The 20,845-nt window shown below is 36.2% G+C and overlaps 1 protein-coding gene across 2 annotated transcripts in view; it reads left to right on the forward strand.

Moving 5' to 3' along the window:
* The first annotated feature begins 606 nt into the window (after positions 1–606).
* Positions 607–20,845, forward strand: part of lpar1 (lysophosphatidic acid receptor 1) — a 30,752-nt gene continuing 10,513 nt past the window's right edge. For both annotated transcript variants that reach the window (XR_014029289.1, XM_081354495.1), the window contains exons 1-2: positions 607–852; positions 15,466–16,221. Coding sequence is in view for 1 of the 2 variants with exons in the window: in XM_081354495.1 (XP_081210621.1) it covers positions 15,483–16,221 (739 nt within the window). In the remaining variant the exon portion in view is untranslated. The remainder of the gene's footprint in view (positions 853–15,465; positions 16,222–20,845) is intronic.

Below are 20,845 nucleotides of genomic sequence, written 5' to 3' on the forward strand. Positions count from 1 at the left end.
TGTGCTTCTTTGCGTGCCTATTTCTGCTTTTGCTTCGCACTCAGCACCTGATGGATGCGTTCGTTGACCGCCTCTGATCGCCTCTGACGTCCCCTCGGACTAAACTGGCTGGCGCCTCTACAGTCATGGGCTGGCGTTAATGTGACGTAATGTAACAGTCTATGGTTAAGATAAACATCGTCACTATTTTTAGTTGATTAATAGGCTACATTTTGAAATAAATTGTAGATAGGACATTTAATTTTTTTTTTTTTTTTTTTTTTTTTGTCCCTCTGTCTGGGCCCCATCCCGCCAATCGGGCCCTAGGCACGTGCCTAGTTTGCCTTTGCGTTAATCCGGCTCTGGGTATGACTATATGAATAGTCAACATTTAAAAAAGTTATCATCATGAATCACAAGCACATATACACTGTAAGATAGGTAGTTCACTCACAGCTTATAAAATTTACTGAGTGAGCTGACAATGTGTTTTCAATTACGCACCACGCCAGCGCGCCTACAGTGAGTGTTTGCATTTGCGTGTGTGTGTGTGTGTGTGTGTGTGTGTGTGTGTGACGTCACCCTCACATCTCTCTCTTTCGCTCTCCTCTCTGTGAGAGTGTTGCTGCTGAGTCTCAGTGCTGCAGTTGTTCTCCCAGTAACGGGACAGAGGTGAATTATCCCAGCTCACATGCCGTATGCGCGCGACTGCGAGGGAATAAAATGAATATTCACAAACAGCCGTGGACTAAACAGCGCTGAACAACAATCGAGCCCTCTCTCTTAACCAGACGCGAGCTTTTAGTACTTTTTTTGAGGAGTTACTATTCAGTTTTGGAATAACTTTGTTGGAGTTCACTGTCACTACTGCAAGTAAGTATTTAATCTCAAGGTTTAATATATGAAAATGATACATGAGATTTGTTTTTCCCCGTATATTAAGTATGCATATGCAGCAAAAGCAAATTTCGTATCTCAAAAACAGTAACGCGTTGCAGTGTTCAGCAGGAGAGGCTGAGGAACTGGAAAAAATATATATTTTTACCCTCTAATTAATGCATCCTCCATCATATCAGTTTAGTGATGCATAAATTAGAAGATATAAATCAGACCTTTTGTGCTTTTTTTTTTTTTAATAAAGCTTTTTAGGGGTATGCAGAAGTGCCACCCTGTTCCCAAAAGGTGTCAAACTTCAGTGTTTGCCCCAATTTACACTAATACCTCCCCCTCACTTCCACACAGACTAAACACTCTCAAGAAGATGATAACATGTACCTAACAAAAGGGGAATTTTTTCATACTGTGTTGTGTGTAGGTACTGTTGTACCAACCAGTTCTGGTTTGAAATTCAGATTGATAGCAGTCAAACATTCCTGGCCCTTCTGGCCGGCTCCCAAAATACACGCCTTGTAGTATCTTATTTTGCAGTAAACAGTATGAGTAGGTGTGTTTGGTCCCGATCTGAGTGGACTGTGTAGGATAAAATGGAATTTATTTTCATTTCATTAGCCTGTGTCATGATGTGGTCACACTTAGTTGTAGTAAGATTACACATGAAACCACAGTTAAGCTGCCTAATGGACTGTACATTTGATTTATTTGGCAATTCACAGAGTGAACGGAACCTCATCAAAACTATCAAATAACTTTAATGGAAATTTAAGGATAAAGTTTAGACCAAAACAAAGCAAAATTTTCTATTTGACCTTCCTGGGATGCACCGTAACCCTAACGCTCAAAATATTTATTTCGTTTGAGTAGGGTGAACTTAAATTAAACAAATTAGTTAAATCGAATTGACTTACAAGTTTTTTTTTTTTAACTTTCTTTTTCTTTTGAGTTTATAAAACTGACAGATTTTAAGTAATCTGAATTGTTTTATGTTTTATGAACTTGTTTCTTTTCATTTAGACGAACGTAAATACCCTAACTCTAACCCTAACCCTAACCCACCCTAACCCTAACCCTTAAATTTAGCTGAAACTGGGCTGGGATTTTAGCATTTACTGAACTAACTAGTTAAAGCTATAGCCAAGTTTCCTCTATTAAAAATATTTAAGTTGAGATCACATGATAATTTTAAGTTAAATGAATGAATGAATTGGCTTACTCAAATATTTCAAGTTAAGAGCAATTAAAATACTTGCTTGCTTAAACTTTTCTTAAACATAAAGTAATAGTTCATTTCGAAATAAAAAAATCTGTCATTATTTACTCACCCTCAAGTTGTTTCAAACCTGTATGAGTTTCTGTCTTCTGCTGAACACACAAACACGATATTTTGAAGAATGTCGAAAAAGATACTATGGAAGTCAATGGGGTCCATCAACTGGTTACGACATTCTTCAAAATATCATCTTTTGTGTTTGGCAGAAGAAATAAATTCATACAGTTTTGAAACAACTTGAGCTGAGTGAAATGACAGAATTTTCATTTTGATGTGAACTAACTAAAAATGCGTAGCTTATACAATTTTGATGTAACCGATTACCTCATTTTTTTTTAGTTTTGTCAACTTATTCGGGTTTACATTGTGCAGTCAGGTGTATCTCAGACTTTAGATTTGTAGTATTTGTTTGAACCTAGAGTCGACTGAATATATTCGACAATATTTATTATAGAGTAAAATACATACGGCATGAAAGTAAAAATACAGTTGTTGTCGTTTTTTTTTTTTTTCTCCTGCATTGTGCTCTTTTAAAATGGGTAGACTTAACATGTTTAGTGCCAAGGTTTTTGGTCTGACGCAAGCTAGACAGAGACAGGAAAGCCTCCCCTTTACAAAAAACACACATGGTACTCCATGGCCTCCCAGGTCAGGACTGGGAGCAGCTGTGGAGCCGATCGGAGCTGGGATGCCAGTGCTGGTTCCTGCCCTTCCTGCTGTGTGTCAGAGCTGCTGAAGGGAGATATCAAACTCCAAAATGTGTTCAGTGGCCTTCAATTATAGATGCAATGGCGCTTTCTAAATAAATAGGTCGAAATGGGCATGGCTGGGAGGTCCCGTGACTTGTTGCAAGTTTTGGTTGATGATTGTGCTCTATTGTGTGCTATTTTAATGGCCACCCAGTCAGTGGTATAAATAAGATATTGTATTTTGATATATGTGATCTTTTGAGATGTGTGGTTTGTTGCTTTGAATGTTGCAGTTTCAGATGTCAAAACAGTTTAGCTCAGCTATAAGGTTTATTGATTTCGAAACTGTTGGTTATCTTCATAGGATAATGATTTGTTGTGGTGTTGGTGTCAAGCTGTTATCTTTAGATTGTTTTATGTCCTTACTGGAGTTTATGGCGTCTAGTCTGGTTAACTTCAAAGACAAGCTCACTGTATGTATTGTGGTAGGTTGTTGTAACTTTGTGATGACTTGCTTACTTGTTGGGTGTATCACACACACACACACACACACACACACACACACACACACACACACACACACACACACACACATAGACACAAATAAAAAAATGGGGTGTATTCTATACAGGATATAAACAAATATTTAAAAAAAGCCTTTTGTAGGTGTAAAGAGAGAATGTTTTTACAAATTTACATTATTTTCATGAAAATTAGATCATGTTTCTCCCAAACTTTGTTCTGATTTTTTATTTTTACAATATATTTTAACAACATTCAAGTAAAACATTTATGTAATACACCGAGTTAAAAAAAAATGTCAGCTTGAATTAAAAGCAGTAAAATACATGATATATAAAATCAATACAATAAAATTATATTTACTGTAATATTAAGTTGCATCATAGTAATGAAAATATGATTTTCCCCACTGTGGTAGAGAATTATGAGAGGGGTTGGGGAATGGCATACTTAATGTTTATGAAAATAATGGTATAAAAGCCTAGAAAATGGAAATAATTATGAAAATAATTGCCTTATCCAAAAAAAAAATATATAAAAAAAAATAATGGTCTTAATAACGATCTTAATTTAATATTCAAAATCTACCTTCTTTAGAAAATATAACCTGTACTTGACTGGTTTTCTGAGAGTCAAAGACTAATCAGTAAAACTAATATTTTAATAAGTTGAAAGTTATTTGTTTGTATTAAAATGTGTGTCTCACTTGGCATATAGTCTATACAAGATGCATTGTTGGAAATGTTGGAGTGTGCAGCCCATATGAATCCAGGACACACCCATACACAAGTGTGACACAACTGTGATCTCATCCAGCCTCATGGTTATGGGGGAAACTTGAGTTTAATAGTTTAGAAGAGTGAATTCAATCACCTTTTGGCTTCTTCCTGAAGTTTTCTTACTTTGATGTCAGTGAATACTCTATTTAAATGTTCTGTCATGCTTGTAAAACAACATATCAAGTTCATTAGATCACATTCATTTGTGAATCCATCTTATTAATCTATTACCCATTTAAGTAATCCTCGTAAAGCTTCAAAAGTCAAGATTATAATTGTTACTGCTAGTTAGCATGTTACACTCTAAAAACTGCTGGGTTAAAAAATAACCCAACCTTAACCACACCGCTGGGTCACTATTGGACAGAACACACGCTGGGTTGGTTTGACCCAAGTGCTGGGTTTTACCATTTAACCCATATTTCTGGGTCATTCATTTGACTCAACCAGTGGGTGAAATTAACCCTCTTGCTGGGTTAAGTCTTACTCATGTGCTGGGTTATTTCTTGTCTCAGTGCCTTAATAAAATTAGTAACAAATATTTGTTATATTACGAATGTAAAATAATTATTATCTCTGTAATACAATAAACCAGAGAGGCCACAGTATATGTGATTTCAATCTCATTTAATTTTTTTTTAAATTTTATACATTTCTTTAATACTTTTCGTTATTGAATACAAATGTTAATCAATGTCAAAGGTCTGACATGTCCCCCTCATTTCATCCCTGAGGCACAGAATGTGTAGCAATTCACCAGTCATCTCATTTTGTAAATATTCAACCATGTTGGTCCTCACCTGTTGATTACACAAGTCAAGTAGAGTCATCTTTAATTATATAGCACTTTTTACAATACAGATTGTATCAAAGCAGCTTCACAGTAATACTGTAACATGAAAATAATACAACAAAGTTTGTTTCCAGATGAAAAATTGCGTCATTGTCCACCTTAAGGCAAATCAATAATCAATAATATTGTTGAATATTAAATGTCCCCAACTAAGCAAGCCAAAAGCTAAGGCAACAGTGGCAAGGAACCAAAACTCCATCAGGAGACAGAATGGAGAAAAAAACCTTGGGAGAACGCAGGCTCAGTCGTTCAGTTCTCCTCTGGCCATCGAGCGAACAGTGTATGATTATGATTCAGGCAGCATTACAGGTCAGAGGTCAGATTGAATAAGAAAATTCAGAATATTTATCCAGTTCCATCTGTTTGGAAGTCGGAGTTATCACACCGGTATGGAGACGAGTTTGTTGAGGATCAGTCGTGTCGATGAGGCCTTCACAGGGCTGATGAGGCTGGCCCTTCAGGGAAGCGTCATGGATGGGTCCAGGCGCAGGTCCACCTTCTGATCTGGATATGGCCTGGATCCGGCTGACTTCAGTAAACTTTAGAATGAACAGAAAGACAAAAATTAGCATAGATGCCATTCTTCTTATTAAATAATGAGTACATCAGGTGTTATAGGAAAGTGTCCTCGGTTCCGGCTGACCTATGCAGCCTAATAATCATTTAACTGATTTGAATAATAGAAATGTATAATGTTCTATATGAATGCCAGGTAAAAGATATGCGTTTTAGTTTAGATTTAAACTGACAGAGTGTGTCTGCTTCCCAGACAATCACTTAGAGTGTTGCAATAAAACTGACATGCAAGTTAAGCTTTTTTTGTGGAAGTATCAATTTATTATTGAATATGTAATTAAAATATTGCAAACATTAAATGACCAAATGTGAAAAACAAACAAAATGTGTATTCAGTATTTGCAAACTGAATTATAGTAATAGTAATAAAAGAGTAATTTGGACAAATATTATCAACATTAAGGCATTCAAATAAAACATTACTTTATTAAAAGTAAAATATTACTGTAATGTTGATAGTGTCTTTAACGTTAAAACTCACAAACCCACAAAGCTGCTCGTTAATCTCCTAACTGGCGCTGATGATCGCCTCGTTTAGATGTTACACACAATAAATTACTTCGGGTAGGCTATCATGTAAGTTTGCATTTTTTAAGTTTTAAATATTGACGATCATTCGTTCAACTAAACGGGTATAATTTTCTTCTCAAAACTGACGCCTGTCCATTTATTTCTCCTTTCCTCAGTCGCTGTAGCCTATAAAGATTGCAAGTCATATCCTACATAATAAAAACTAGGCTATATCAAGCTCTTGAAAGCCTTTTTTGGCAGAAACGATGTTCGAGACATTACAGAAAACACACGCAGACTGTGCTGGAACTTACCTCAGTCACTTCTTCTGACGAGTATTTCTAAAACTACGCCAGCAGACTTTTCACTCACAACTCACTAGCTAGCCTACATTAGAGACTCATTTCCCGCTGATTTTACGTGCGAGCCCTGTGAGGAAAGTGCGCGTATGGATTTCATACAAAACGCTTATCTCACTTTTAAATACGCAACGTCCACAATGAATAGGCCTACGATAATTACATGATGAATTTAGAATTTAAACTGCATATTTCAAAAAGGCTGCTGATATAGCTGGTTTAATTTCAACTAAGGATTTAACGTGCCATTTTGTCAAAAAATTCTAACCGGCTAGCTGTGGCTAATTAATGTTTCACAGAAATAAATAGTTACCCCTCACACTTCCATATCAAAGACTGTATGTTGAACAGTGAAATTAGCTTGCTGCCACCACCACAACTTATTAAAAATATAGGTAAACATTCATATTAACTTACCATAAAACACTGCCTGCTCCGAGTGGCGTGCTCCTCGAGTCAGAAGTGAAGAATCCAGAAAGTTCCGCAAAGAATGAAAAAAGTAACCAGTTGCTGGGTCAAAATAACCCAACCAGCGGTTTATTTGTGAATGACCCCCTTACAACTCATTTGACCCAGCATGATCAACCCAATAATGTGTTTACAGTACCCCAAACAGCCCAACTTTTTGACCCAGCACAATCAACCCAACAATTTGTTTACAGAAACAACCCAGCATTTTTTTGAGTGTATAATTTGCTCAGTTCTAACCGATGCCAGCTTAATGAGACCACGTTTAACTGGTTTCAAGTTGGGTGTTCTATAAAACAGCGAATGACACAGGAAGTCCCTCATCTCACGCCTAGATGTTGCCAAGAGAGTTGAGTCGAGAAGATTAACAAGATAGAGTAACTTGTGTTGGGTACACGTTTGACCCTACTTGTAATATCCTCAAGAATGAAAACTGAGTAAACAATTTTGACATATAAGGGTGTATAAAATAACAGAACCACGTCATAAGGGCTAAAAGCAACTACATTAGAATAACAAATGCAGCTGCGGAGATGAATCACTAAGTTGACTGCCAATTAGCAGTATGTGTGTTTAAAATGTCTTAATAACAAAAGAAAACTCACAGTTCAAAGCAAACAGAGTGGCTCCATGATTCACAACACCAAAATTGCCTCATTTGTGAAGGAAAACCTGATAAGAAATCTCAAAAATAAACATATTTACCCTCATATTGTTCAAAATGACTTTCTTCTTCCATTTAACCCAATAGGAGAGATTATGAAGAAAGTTCACGCTGCTTCTCTGGAATGGTTTACATGTATTGATGACACCAGGTTTGTCAATGATGACGGGTGACAACCATTGATATGTGGTTGACGTCAAACCTGGTGTACTGGATCTTGACCATCTCATATTTGGTATGTTCCTCATGCAAATCCATTATATGGCTTTATATGACTTATTTTATGATACTTTTATGCCGCTTTTTGTCATTTGTTTGAGCTTGAAAGCCCCTATATCCATCCCAGGGTTATTATTGTTTACTAAAACTATTCCTAAAACTAAAATGAAACAAAAATAAATTATACCTAATTAGTAATACTAATGACAAAAGCACAAGAAAAACAACAACCACAAATTAAACTCAGAATAAGACAAAAACTTTTTAGAAAAAGAAAAAGCTAATCAAAAAATAATATTATTATTACTATTGAAACTATAATATTATAAAATAACACTGAATATCCATTCCACTTTCACTTAGATTTTTAAGAGTAGTCAGGGCATTTCTATATTCCTTTTCGTTTCATTAAGAAAGATAGTCATATGGGTTTTGAATAAATGAAGACATAGTTTTCAATTCTGGATTAACTATTTCTTTAATGGAGACAGATGCATACTTTACAGGATTGGTTATGAATACCACAAAAGTATAACCTCAAACTTACCACAAAATTGAACCCCCGTGACCCACTCTGAGCAAAAACTGAGCAATATCATGTCAGGGAGTAGTCATTTGGAAACCATTATATCTTAAAAAAAAATTTGAATTAAATTGAAATAATCATTTATCCTATTTCCTTCAAGTGAATTTTCCAAATGTTAATCATTGTGTTTCATAATGATTTTGGCAGCCATCTTTGTGGGAGTCATTAGGTCTGATGATTGTTTTGCAAGGTTTTATAGCTTCCATGGAATATAAGAGCACTTTATAGGACCAGATGCTTCCTATCCAGGATTAAACACTGTTCTGCCATGACATTCCTATAATTCAGGGAGATAATGCCACCATACACAGCTAAGTTAACTTATAGGTTGATTGCATTCACCAAACAATTCCCATGTTCAGATCTAAAAATGACTGAACCATGAAGATCCAAATGTAGATTGCATAATCTGGACTTTCTGAAGAACTGGAGGATTGTATGCTTGAATTGTGTGATATCTCACTATACAGGTCTTCCGTGTCAACATTTCCAAAAACAACTGTCCATGTGAAGTTTGGTTTGTTTTGACAGTGACCCACATTATGGCAGACAAAAGTTATTTTCGTGTCAATCCTATACAAATCAGTCTGAACGATTAGACTTCAGCAAATCTGTCTGAATCTATGGAATTGATTCAGATTGGTGATGCATTTTGAATTTGATTCCTTGACTGTTTGTTGAAAATCATATTTAAGGGTGATTTTGCATTTGGTTTAATTGTCATGCTATGTCCCTGTTTAACCCTCTGGGGTCTGAGGGGTTTTCTGGGCCCTGGAGGTGTTCTGACATGCTCTGACATTTGTGTTTTTTTTCAGTTATTTATAAACATGTTAATGGCAAAGGTGTAAATTCACTCTATATAGCACAAACAGGGCTACCATAATATGTGATCAACATGCATGTATATGTTTGAATTTTTAAGAGAATAATGTTTATGCGTGGTTATTGGAAAAAAAATACAAATGAAAGTTGCTGAAATAAGACCACAAAACACATACTAAATATGTGTCAACAAGACTTTTGACTAATGAATGCTGTCGCTTCGAGTTCTGGCTTCAAAATGATGTGAAAATCATCCTGCCTAATCGTTCACATAAAACAATACATTGATTTAAACTTTGTAAAACAGTTTTTTTTTTTTTGTCAGAAGAGGTTTATGCATGGGAGTGGTAATGGCCTATCAATATTAATGAGATTCAGACCAGGGGTGTGACATAGACACTCCCCCAATGGCTAATGGGCCATCAAGTGAGGCAGCCTGAACAAAGAAGAGGAGATTCAAAGGTTTTGTTTTTCAATCTGTTTTATTGTAATTCCTCTATGTGGAGGAACTAAATGTTTTGTCGTAAAAATATACATATTTAAAACTTTATAAACAAAAATAACTGGCTTCCGGTAGTGGTCGACGTGCGTTCACGGAGATGGATGCTGGCGTATGACGTAGGACGTAGCGTAGGAAGCGTCGTGACATAGAATGTGACGAGTGACGTCGTGCGTGACAGCGCAGCCAGAGAGCAGAGCAAAACAAAACTCTACATTCGTTCTACGTCACGACACTTCCTACACTACGTTCTACGTCATATTGTTACGACAAAACCGCACGGATTACCCTCAGAAGGCCTTCGTTTATCCCCCTGGAGCCGGATGGATTACTTTTGTGAAGGATGCATGCACATTTTGGGACTTGAATGAGGTGGACCCCATAGGTTCACATTATAACCACTGAAAGATCTAAGACATTTTCTAAAATAACTGAAAATGTGTTCGTCTGAAAAAAGATTGACATATGCATCTCGAACGGCTTGAGGGTGAGTAAATCATGGGTTAAATATCATTTTTGGGCGAACTATCCCTTTAAGTCTGTGTCACTGTGTTTTACTGGTTACCATAGAAGTGCGATCAATCAATGCAAGTCAAAGTGTTTCGTTTCTCTGGGTTCCAAAATGAGTTGATGACATTGTGTTTTTAAATATAGTTACAAAATTAACTTTTAGCTGAGTGCACTCCACTCACCATGCCACCGCAGCTGACCAGTCAGGTTTCAGAAATAGGATCAGAAATGGAATTAGAGGAAGTAGCTAAAGTACTGAGAGCTCTTTCCTTCCACCTTTTAGGTCTTCCACAAGACAAACGAATGGTGACCATTAGTTTTCTGAGGGCACCATACGATAAGTCAATATGACATGAAGAGTACCTGAGGATGTAATAACGAAGAATTAGACACAAACAGTTGTGTAGGGCATCCAGAGCTATCTGTTGCCCATGGACTGGCTCTACAGAACCGGATATTACAGATTTTTGCACCCCAATCATGCTCTATTTATGTGACTTCTTAACTTTGGGAGGGGCCACTGCCTCCCTTGGATCCCTACGTCTTTTTGGTGTGGTGTGCCACCAGACTAACCAACTCCATTCCCCAGTGGAGTGCCGCCACCAAGTGTTGCAAAGAGGCTTTTGCTGTAGCAATGCTGTAGATCAGGGATGTCCAGTCCTGCTCCTGGAAAGCCAACGTCCTGCAGAGTTTAGCGCCAACCTGATCCAACACAAGTGTCTGGAAGTCTGGTTCAGTGTGGCCATCCAGGAGCAGGATTGGATAAACCTGCTTTAGGCAGATGGATGAAGCCCTTACCACATTGAGCCATCAGAAATTGCTTTGTGCAATGTTAGGATGTCCTTCGCTGATTTGCACATAAGAGATACTCTCTTCCCTTGGGATAAAAATAATTTTGAAATACATTTGATCTCCAGGGTGTTCATGATTTTAGTCGAGTCTGACCTTGACGGACTGAACAATAGAAATGAACCGCAGAAAATGTCCACGTCAAATAACCACACCTATACGTATTCGCCACAGACTCATGGTAGTTCAAGAGTGTTTCCCAGCTGGAGTGAACTTTTCTGGAAAGTTTGATTGGGCAAGCTCTTTCAAACTGCAGAAACAAAATGAAAACTAAAGGTTCTTGGTCACTTTGCTTTTTAGCAGTTTGGCCATTTTGCGGTTTTGCTCACTTCTGTTTGAACCATGTTGTTAGGGTACTACTAACTAAATGTCTATTTAGCAGGCTGGTTGGGTTTCAGGTTTAGGTGTAATCCGCTGGTTGGTAGAAGTGAGCTAGGTTATGTTTTCCCATTTTCTCTTTTCTTGTGTTTTAGATGAGAATTCAAGGCCACCTAACTTCTAGTACTGAACTAACATCTCAAGGCCAAAACAGAAAACAACACTGAAACTGCCCAGAGTTCTCAGCAAACTCTACTGAACTTCAAAACGATTTTGTAACAGTCCACTCACACATTTGTGGTGCAGATCAAAACCCTTTCTTTAGGGGGATTTGATGCCTAACTTTAAACTCACTGTGTTTCAAGATTGATGTTTCCAAATAAATTAATCAAGTTGTGGCTGGTTCTTTGTGATAAGCAATAACAAAGTTGGTACTGTTTTCGTGTCATTTATGCAGTCCATCATGTTGTAGCCTCTTCCTGAGGCTGTACGCAATACTTTTGATACTTAAGTATATTTTAAATCAATTACTTTTATTTATTTTCCGGATAAGTACCTTTACCTTTTACTTCACTTTCCATGAAGGCATTTTTACTTTTACTTAAGTATGACAATTTGGTGCTTTACGCAACATTGCGCTTCCCTTATTTATTTATTTACACAGTATATGTATTTATCTGTTTTCATAGACAGAGGCTGTCTGAGAATCATGTAATATAGGGACACTGTATGTACGGTGTGCACTCCAAACCAAATATTTGGAGGCTTGTATGAGCCTAAGGGTGCTAGAGACAGTAGGTGAAAGTAACCATCAGCACATCTGCAACCGAGTCCCAGATAAACCTGAGGTTCAAGTCCATGGAAGAACATGTCAAAACAGGTTTTATGACACTTGTTGTCTTACAGAGTTTTGCTCCAGGGGAACAATTATGGTTACAATGTTCAGACTGAAACAAACAACTTCCTCCCAAATTAGAAGTGTCTAATGGGGTCAGATGGATGTGGTTTCTCATGAAACAAAGCAGAAGTTCAACGATTGCAAAGCATATTTTCGACTGGTATAATAATAAATAGTATTGTATATATTTAGTTAGCATATAGAACAGTTGGTTACACTGTTTTGATGGTCCACTTTAAACATTCTACTAACTATAAGTAACTTTGCAACTACATGTCAATTAACTCTCATTAGAGTGTTATTTAGTATACTATTAGGTTAGTTATAAAAGTTATAAAGTTACTTATAGTCTGTAGAATGTCTGTTAAGGAGCATCAAAATAAAGTGTTAGCAGAAATTAAGCAGACAGTCTACTTATACTGAGAGTTAGTTGACATGTAGTTGCAAAGTTACTTATAGTCAGTAGAATGTATTAAGTGGACGATCGAAATAAAGTGTTACTGAACAATTAGTAGATTTCTGCATTATCCAAAGCAACTTGCAAATAAGGAATACAACAAGCATTTGGTACATTACATTACATTAATTGTAATCGAGAGCCTTGCCTGTAGCCTATATGACACATTATCTTTTGTAATACTGTAGCCTATATCTTTAGTACAGAAATAGGTTTCACTGTATTTTAAGGTGATAGTTACATTGTACTTACTCAAATAAGTTACTTACTCAAAACTACATGCACTTACTATAGAGTTACGGTTAGGGTTTGGTTTAGGTTTAGTTACTTGTAATTATGCATAATTTACTGTTATTACTATAGTACGTGTAGTAACGTGTAACTACCTCACCTGAAAATAAAGTGTTACCTAGAATTGCCCTCAAAAAGTCGATTTGAATCCACCACTACTTTACCTGAGTTCCTGAATTCATCCTCCTCATTGTTTACAGCTTTCACATGCCTGCCTAATTATGGCATAAATTAGTAACATTTGTGTCTGAATCACATTGGAGTATTGCTTCACAGAGACTATGCACTAATGTGAACAATTTATTCTTTGTAAAAATCCAGTTTCATTGTTTGTTTTTTTTGTTTTGTTTTTTTGATAGGATGGGTGCAGAACAATGCCTGCATTGTAATTTCAGTCAGGCAAGGGACCAATACTGAAATAATTCAAGACTGGTGCCGTTGCTCGTTCCCTAACCTCATTCTCAGAAAGCTTTCCTGCAGAGTATCTATATTGCATAGTATTGTTTGCTTGTGATGCTAATCAGTATTGAGGATTAAGGTCTTTGTCTCATTTATTTAAACCAAGATTGTCATTAATATGTCAGTGTTGGGTGTATTGAAACTACAATGGTGCCAAAAAGTATTTGGACACTTTAAACCATGTTTCACTGTATGAATGGTCAAAAGTAATTGCAAAAAGGCATCATTGCAAGAAGTCAAATTATTTGGGTGAATCAACTGGAAAACGAGAGAGTGCAAAGTGACTGGTAATTATTTGTATTAATTAAATTATGTAGACCTTCTAAACACTGTTTAGAACAAGTGTTTACTTTCACATAATGTTTCCTTGAGTTGCAGTCTTGCACTGTTGTTTTAGCAGGAGATACAGCCGAACTGTGAAGATACAATGTTATCAAATGCACTCAGCCAAGGCCGTTCTGGAATTTCCTTTTCTCTGTCTTTATCCATTGAGGATGGGTTCAGCAACAGTGCTGAAAATGTGGCTTTGAGCATTGCTGCAGCTGAGAGAGGAAGTTCACAGACATTTGTGCACAGACAGCTCTTGTTCATTGCCTTTAGTTTAGCAAGATCAGAGGCCTGAGGCTATATGATAAAACACATTGAAACACAATGACAGGATCTGTCTGTCTATCTCCCAGCACTATGGACCAATGTGTGGTGATGATAGCTTTAGAAGTACACAATAACTGTGGAAAGGTCATCCACTCTTGCTTGGCATTTGAATTCTAAACAATTGATAGCATGCTGAGCCTGAGATAGCTGCATGTGAGCTCAAAGAAATGTCTGTTTTGAAGTTTTAATAGTTACAATAAATGGTTCTATTTAAAATTGTTTAATTTTTTTATGATATTCAATGCAACCAGGTTTTCAAACACAACCTAAAACCCAAATTGTTTATTCAGTTACATGTTGTTCAACTTTCTTCTGTGGAAAACAAAGTGTGCATTTTTGAGAATACCTTGGTCACACTTTTCAATACAGTGAAATTGAGTGAGAAGGAAATGTCAATACATCCAAAGGGACTAATAACTAACATCACATGTTTGGCTTTTTAAGGATTAAAAGCTCTAGCCCCTATCCATTGTAATTGCTGGTAAAAGAACAACCATTGGTAGATTACTCAATGTATGTGTTAGTAAATGACACAATTTTCCATAAAGTAATTTTAAAGGTTTAATAACTTCATGAATGTAATTTAAGCAAATTTAGATATTGAGACTGAGATATTGAGACTTTAGACAAATGTTACCACAATGATTCTTGAAAAATAATGAAACCCTGCTGAACTTTACTGATTACTTTTACTGATTACACATAATAAGGGTTAATTTATCTTGCAATGCCCAAATGGGGCCTATTTCCTGTGTTGGGTGTTCGGAGAGGAAGAATCGCTCAATTCAGTCCTGCATTGATGTGTTTAATAGTTAGTTTTGAGAGTTAGAATCCCATGCTTCAGACTACCATTTTCCCCATTTGTGTGTTTATGCAAGCTGTATTTTTTTTTTCAGTGTTTAGTTGGCCTTTCCTGGTCAACATTATGCGTTAACATGCTAATAAAACAGGACCAGATGGAAACTGCATGCTAAAAAGCTGATATGTGAAATATCTCACTGTGTTCTGGACATACTGTTGAATTAAATAAGTGCACATTGTTGAGAGGTTTATTACCAGTTAATTTATGTGGATGTAACATGCATTATAAATGCTCTTCTGCAATGTCACAAAAAAAAAAAAAAAAAACCATCAACACTTTATTTCAGAATTATGATCATTGTGCCTATGGCTCTAAATCAATTGGCATCAATGCATGTGGGTGGCAAGTCTACTGTGTATGGCATCAATGTGAAATTACATGCCATAAATAATGCAAGCCTTAAAGCCATATGTGACCTTTCATTAGATTTCAAATAATGCTGAAGCTCTAACACCTTTTTTGATATTTTTTTCAGAAACACAACCTTTCAGGATGGACGACGGACAATGCTACTACAATGAAACCATTGCCTTTTTTTACAATCGTAGTCACAAGTATCTGGCCACAGAATGGAACGCCGTAAGCAAGCTAGTGATGGGACTTGGGATTACAGTGTGTATTTTTATTATGCTAGCTAACCTGCTCGTGATGGTGGCCATCTACGTCAACCGCCGATTTCATTTTCCAATCTACTATCTAATGGCCAACCTAGCAGCTGCGGACTTCTTTGCGGGACTTGCCTATTTCTACTTGATGTTCAACACGGGACCCAATACGAGAAGGCTTACAGTCAGCACGTGGTTGCTTCGCCAAGGCCTCATCGATACAAGCCTAACAGCCTCAGTTGCTAACTTGTTAGCTATAGCCATTGAGCGCCACATAACTGTGTTCCGCATGCAGCTCCATACCCGCATGAGCAATCGACGAGTAGTTGTAGTTATCGTCATCATCTGGACCATGTCTATCATCATGGGCGCCATTCCCAGCGTGGGCTGGAACTGCATCTGTGCCATAGATACTTGCTCCAACATGGCCCCCCTCTACAGCAACTCCTACTTGGGCTTCTGGGCCATCTTCAACCTGGTGACCTTCGTGGTGATGGTCGTTCTTTACGCCCACATATTTATGTACGTACGTCAGCGAACCATGAGGATGTCCCGACACAGCTCAGGTCAACGGCGGAACAGGGACACTATGATGAGCTTGCTGAAAACTGTTGTGATTGTATTGGGTAAGTTCTGCTTTCATTCAGGGTTTCATCATTAGTACTTTAGGCTTGGTGGGCCAACACCCCTGCTGAAAAATCCAGCATAAACCAGCATGAATTCCATGTTGCTTGTTTATTAGAGCTGGTATAGTGCTTGTTCTTAAGAAAGCAGAGCTGGTGTAGCAGGTCCAACAGCAACCAGAATCCCATGCTGGTCCCAGCATGCAAAACCTTATTCTGTTGAACAACAGTGCTGGATTTGTCTGCAGGGGTCCTGCATAGTTTAGCACCAGCTTTCCCCAGCATGGGATGTGGTCCTCCAGGGAAAAATTGGACAACCCTGCACTAGCATATAGACCCTGATTCCAACCCTGCTCTTGGACGGCCACCGTCCTGCAGAGTTCAGTTCCAACGCTGCTACAGCACACTTACCTGTTATGTTCAGAGCATGATGAGCTGGTTCAGGTGTGTTTGATTGGGGGTGGAACTAAACTGTGGGATGGAGGCACTCCTGGAATAGGGTTGGACACCCCTGATATAGTCTAGAGATGGCCTAAATGCTAACAGACACAAACTAAAAATTGTAATTTTGTTGGGCATTTGAAGACATTTTCATTATTTTAGGACAAGATTTTAGTAATTTGTTCCTTTTTCTTCATATGAAGCAATTTGAAATGGTGCATCCAAATTCAAACAGAGCTAATGTTGTCAGAATAGATGAGGAACTTTGTTCAAACTTAGTTTGTTCAAACAAACTTTGCGACCATTAAAAAGTGTGTATGAATGTGTGTAATACAAATTAAATATGGATGTAGGGGAGCGCGGGGCACAACCTAACGCGGGGTTAGTTGTAACACGCTTGTTTTAAATACTTCCGCACATGCTTGGATGACGGAACTTTGTTTATTTACTAGTTGCCATATCAACACTATATAGAAAAAAAAATCCGCCAAAATAAATAGTTTTTTTTGGAAGATATCCATAGACATTTATTAAACCATAGCAAAAGTAACTTTCTTACTTAAGTTAATTTTTCATCTCTATTTTTTGTGTTTATTTAAAATAAGACAAATCTGATATTATTTTAATCTCCAATATGTTATTTAACAGTTGAGATAGTTAGTAAATGCTTCTCTAACTAGCAGAAGACACTAGCAGGGTTTAAATCCCAGTTGTGCAGGCGGGGCACGTTGTAACACTGCGTTACAATGTGCCCCTATTAGAAATATGCTATTATATTCTATACTTTTATTAATTTTATTGAGAAAACGTGAGAAAAAGGTGAATAAAGACTGAGAGTCAATGTCCAGAAATTACTAATTATTTATTTGTTTTGAATTATGTTGTATAGCTGTGTTTTCATGTGTTCGTAGTCAAAACTCAAAAATGAGTTTCTATTTAATTATTAAAAATTGCCATTATTTTATATGAAAAAGTTTTTTAATTGTATTTTATTTAGAAAATATTTTAGTTTGTTTTGTATATTTTTTTTATTAGATCAGATAACATTTTAAGCTGTCATATGTTATGTTACAATGTGCCCCACGATATGTTACAATGTACCCCACCTATGGGGCACATTTCACTTCCATTCTTTCAGGGTATATCAAGAAAAAAGTATATACTGTATTAATAAAACAAAAACACATAATTGTACTAGACATGTGGGAAATTAATGTGGGAAAAAATAAATACTCTGAACCATAAGTAGATTTACACAAACTGAGAAAGTAAAAAAGCGTTAGGTTGTGCCCCGCTCTCCCCTACGTCATCCCTCATGTTGTCATTGTCATGTGACCAACCAGAATCAGTTTAATTGCTTCACTGCCATTCACAAACCCTTTCCCATGGTGTCATAGTAAAGTGTACACTGGATTGACACTTCAAAACCTCTGTTGAATTAGTGGGCCATCTGAGTACTTTTTCACCTACTATATAGTGGGGAAGTAGGTATATTTGAACGCAGTGTGGGTCAATTCTCACACTCTTTTACTTGCAGATAGATCTACATCAAAATAGCTATCGTATCCTTTGGTGCAATCATAAGCAGATGGCCAAAAACCACAATGACTTGATCAACAAACAAACTGTCCTCACTGATTTTATCTCATTTTTAAATGTTGGGAAAAAATCATAAAGGTCAATACTCTTGACCACTAAATCTTTGCAAAAAAGCACATGAAACGATCTTTTTTGGTCAACCGCGTTGTGAATATGAGCATCATGGAGCCAAATTGCATATGTTTTCTGAGAATCTGGCCTTTAATGATGTCACTATGACATGGAGATTTGCTCTGGGGATCAATTCGTTCTCTACAATTGCTGTTCACACTCATTGCTTTTTTTTTTTTTGCTTTTTTTTGGTGCAATTACATTTGTCCACTTCCTGTCAAGGGAGGTCCTTTAATGATACAAATTTATGCACCCCAGGCTCCATGTTGTGGTTCAAAATAACCAAAAGCCCATATATATATATATATACACATTACTGGTCAAAACTTTTAGATCGGTAAGATTTTTTATGTTTTTAAAATAAGTCTCTTCTGTTCACCAAGGCTGCATTTATTTGATAAAAAAACTATAAAAAAACAGTATTATTGTGAAATATTATGACAATTTAAAATGACTGTTTTCTATTTTAATATATTTTAAAATGTAATTTATTCCTGTGATCAAAGCTGAATTTTCAGCATCATTACTCCAGTCTTCAGTGTCACATGATCCTTCAGAAATCATTCTAATATGATGATTTGATGCTTAAAAAACATTCATTATTATTTTCAATGTTGAAAACAGTTTTGTACTTTTTTTTTTGTTCAAAATTCTTTGATGAATAGAAAGTTCAAAAGAACAGCATTTATTTAAAATAGAATATTTTCTAACTTTATAAATGTCTTTACTGTAACTTTTGATCAGTTTAACTCATCCTTGATGAATAAAAGTATTGATTTATTTTATTTCTTTCCCCCAAAATTAAAAGTCTTACTGACCCCAAACTTTTGAAGGGTAGAGTTTAATGTTACAAAAGCTTTCCATTTCAGATAAATGCTGTTCTTTTGAACTTTCTATTCATCATAGTATCATGAAATAAAAATGTAAAAAACTCTTTTCAACATTGATAATCATAAATGGTTCTTGAGCATCAAATCATCATATTAGAGTGATTTCTGAACGCTTGACACTGAAGACTGGAGTAATGATTGATCACAGGAATAAATTACACTTAACTATATATTCACATAGAAAACAGCTGTTTTAAATTGTAATAATATTTCACAATATGACTGTTTTTGTTTGTATTTTTAATCAAATAAATGCGGCCTTGGTGAGCAGAAGAGACTTCTTTTAAAAACATTAAAAATCTTATCGATATAAAACTTTTGACCGGCAGTATATATATATATATATATATATATATATATATATATATATATATATATATATATATATATATATATATATATAGCAGCTTTACTTAAATGCTACGTAATATGTTACCCTTCACTCTATTGTGCCAACTTCAAGTCGACGAACAATGTAGCCCTTGAGTAGGCTGAGGAACCGTCATAGTGGTCTTGCGGCCAGTTCCACTGTTTGCCTTGCACTGCTTCAGTGTCATGCCTCGCCGGCTCCCCCAGTGAAGCCTGGCCTGGATGAAAAGGAAGCCAGTCATGGTGCTGTGCAGGAAACAGTACTGTTGTTGTTTGGACCAGGCAGAGCTTGTCTCGAACCTCTAGGAAGGATGGATAATAAGAGTCTGGATGAAAGCACAGTTTGTAGACTGTGATCTCACCCTGGAGATATGTATATGTGGTAATTACAGTGTGTAATTAATGTTTAAATAATAGAATCCTTCAAATTATACTATGGAATATTTGATATATATATATATGTTTGTTTTTTTGGTGATTATGACTTGCTATATTGTTATAACTAGGCCAAATAGCACTTATTCTGACTTAAGTCACACTTTATTTTAAGCAGTCTTTGTTACAGTGTAATTATACATTTAAGTACTGAGTAATAATAATCAACTACATGGACTTACTATATAGGGTTGGTATGGAAGCTTGTTTCCGCCACAGAGGAAAAAATTAAAAAGGTAATTGTGACTTTCTATCTCACAATTATGACTTTTTTTTTTATCTCGCAATTCTGATATAAAATAAAGTATGATATGATATATTTATGATTTAAAGTCGCAATTGTGAGTTATAAAGTCAAAAATGTGTGATTATAAACTCGCAATTCTGACTTTTTCTCAGAATTGTATGTTCAAATCTGTGAATTCTGACTTTATAACACGCAATTGGGAGATATAAAGTCGCAGTTGCGTGTTATAAAGTTTATTTTGTGAGATATAAACTCGCAATTCTCGCAATTCTAATAGGCAATTGGGAGTTTATATCTCACAATTCTGAGAAAAGATGTCAGAATTGCGAGTTTATTTCTCACAATTGTGACTTTATATCACTCAATTCTGACTTTATAACACGCAATTTCGACTTTATATCATGCAATTCTTACTTTATATCTTGCAATTCTGAGAAATAAAGTCAGAATTGCAAGATGTAAACTCTGTGAGATAAAAAGTCTCAATTATCTTTTAAAATGTTTTATTCTGTGGCGGAAACAAGCTTCCATAGGT

This window comes from Scardinius erythrophthalmus (genome assembly GCF_964197995.2).
Source record: "Scardinius erythrophthalmus genome assembly, chromosome: 23".
In the NCBI taxonomy this organism is placed as follows: Eukaryota; Metazoa; Chordata; class Actinopteri; order Cypriniformes; family Leuciscidae; genus Scardinius; species Scardinius erythrophthalmus.